The sequence below is a fragment of the Triticum aestivum genome, chromosome 1D, assembly GCF_018294505.1.
Source record: "Triticum aestivum cultivar Chinese Spring chromosome 1D, IWGSC CS RefSeq v2.1, whole genome shotgun sequence".
Classification (NCBI taxonomy): domain Eukaryota; kingdom Viridiplantae; phylum Streptophyta; class Magnoliopsida; order Poales; family Poaceae; genus Triticum; species Triticum aestivum.
Genome location: NC_057796.1, coordinates 350,304,638 through 350,306,616, shown reverse-complemented (window position 1 = coordinate 350,306,616; position 1,979 = coordinate 350,304,638). Strand labels below are relative to the sequence as shown.

The following is a 1,979-nucleotide window of genomic DNA, read 5'->3' as shown; positions in this document are numbered from 1 at the left end:
AAAAACTGAAAAATCCTGGAAAAGAAACAATGGAAACACGGTTCGTTTCAACTTAAGAAGGCCCGACCTACTATTTAGGCGACTGCAGTCTAGCGTGGGCTAACTGCCCTCACGATCAAGTAGGCGACCCAGGTTCGAAACCTCCCGGAAGCGACGCTCTTTTTTCTTTCTCTTCCTGTGAGAAATAGTGCTCTCGTCTCACTCACAAGTCACAGATGCAAACGGAGCCACATCAAATCGAATAAGCATGATGAATCGAGCAAGCTCACAAAGCACACCAATTCTAACTCGCATATGTTTTGTAGATATACTTCGAATGTAATATGGCACTGATTTCCTAATCAAAGATTTATGTCGCAGATAAACATTTCAGTCGCACTAGTTTTTGTCTACACAAAAGTACTATGGCGGTACACCAGACGGCGGAGGTAATCATGGCGGCAGGAACTGCTCGTCAGTCGTCACTGTTGGATGAACACATGACGCCGTCAAATGTTGGCTATTGATCCGGACGACAATCCTGCATCAGACGTAGCGACACCTCTATCAGCAAATGAAATGAGAGGCGCAGAGAACTCGAAACAACATCCAAATTCAGATCTTATGGAATGATGCATCGCAGCTAAGAAGCAAGAGACTACTGAAATGTACTACGTCAATATGTTACGGTACCTGAGGCGAGAAGGGCCAAGAGAAGGGCGGCAATGGCGGCGCCAGGCGCCGCGGCGCTTGACGGCGCGGCGTCCGCCGAGGAGTCGCAGTTGGAGGTCGAGTTCCAGTCACCGCAGAGGCACAGGTCGCCGCGGCTCTCCACGTCGTGGCCGCACACCCCGCCCGTGGCGCGGCACGCGCCGCAGAACCCCCGGTTCGCCTCCGGCAGCGCCCACGCCACCCGGATGCCGTACGCCCACCCGCCGGCCCCCTCGGCGCGCACCGGCGCGAGGCTGTACGCGCTGCTGTACCCCTCGCACTGGAGACGGCTCACGTTCACCGCCCGGATGGCGCCCCACGACACCGCGCAGCACTCGGGCGGCACGGCCGACCCGTACGCCGCGCCGGACGGCCGGCGCCCGTAGTCGTCCCACGCGGGGCAGCCGTAGTAGTCGCCGCACCCCATCCCGGACACGTTCCGGCACGGCAGGTGGCGGTCGGGGAAGCCCTGGAAGAGCGGCGAGCTGGCGCGGCAGCCGAGGAGGAGGAACACGTTGTCCGGGTCCGGGGCCAGGAACGGCGCGCGCCACGGCTCGACGACGAACCCGTTGCCCCGGCCGCCCGGGGAGCGGTCGATGGCGCGGCAGTCGGACATGGCCGGGTCGTGCAGGGTGAGGCCGCGGTAGGCGTAGTCGACGTCGAGGACGCGGTAGGAGCCCGAGGGGAGGTGCAGCATGAGCGTGCGGTCGATGCAGTAGAGCAGGTCGCGGAACCCCGCGTGGCCGCACCCGGCGTGGAGCGCGAACGGGTAGTCCACCGTGATGTTGCCGCAGAAGGATCGGCACGTCGTGATCGACACGTTGGCGGCGGCCGCCGGCGCAGCCATGGCGCACGCGCACAGAGCGAGCAGGGCGGCTAGGCGCGGACGTAGGAGCGCCATTGATTGCCCTGTTACAGCCAAGTGTGTGGAAGCTGATACAAGAAGACCGAGAGTGGGAAGAACACCTGCATTCATTCTAGTTAAGCAACAAAGCAGCACGGATCGATTCCTTGCTTGCTTTTGGCGAAGAGCTGGGAGGCATCATTTGCTTTTCTTTTTCGGGGCTTTTGCTTTAGCTTTCTTTTGAATTATTATTATGTAATTAGTCTTCATGTCCACTGCTTTGGAATTCTTGCTCTCTCTTACATCTTGTAAAAAGTGAAAGTCGCAACAAAATTGTAGATTGCACCCTTCAGGTCCAGGACCAAAAATATACACACCCTAAACTTTTGAAACTGTTTACATTTCACATTTGAGAATTCTGCAAGGCAGGCGTGCAGTGGGTCCC

At 57.8% G+C, this 1,979-nt stretch overlaps 1 protein-coding gene across 1 annotated transcript; it reads right to left on the bottom strand.

Moving 5' to 3' along the window:
* Window positions 1-216: 216 nt before the first annotated feature.
* On the bottom strand, window positions 217-1,665 carry LOC123169848 (uncharacterized). The gene is made up of 2 exons (XM_044587717.1): window positions 673-1,665; window positions 217-520 (listed from the first exon to the last, which is right to left on the bottom strand). Exons 1-2 carry the CDS (start codon window positions 1,589-1,591, stop codon window positions 489-491), a joined length of 951 nt encoding a protein of 316 aa, XP_044443652.1. The 5' UTR covers window positions 1,592-1,665; the 3' UTR covers window positions 217-488.
* Window positions 1,666-1,979: the final 314 nt, after the last annotated feature.

What these genes read in the sequence shown, in the direction of transcription:
- LOC123169848 (XM_044587717.1), bottom strand. Translation starts at nt 1,591, where the DNA reads ATGGCGCTCCTACGTCCGCGCCTAGCCGCCCTGCTCGCTCTGTGCGCG. An exon ending in CTTGGCCCTTCTCGCCTCAG is followed by an intron (nt 521 to 672) that starts GTACCGTAACAT and finishes CGTCTGATGCAG; the next exon opens with GATTGTCGTCCGGATCAATA.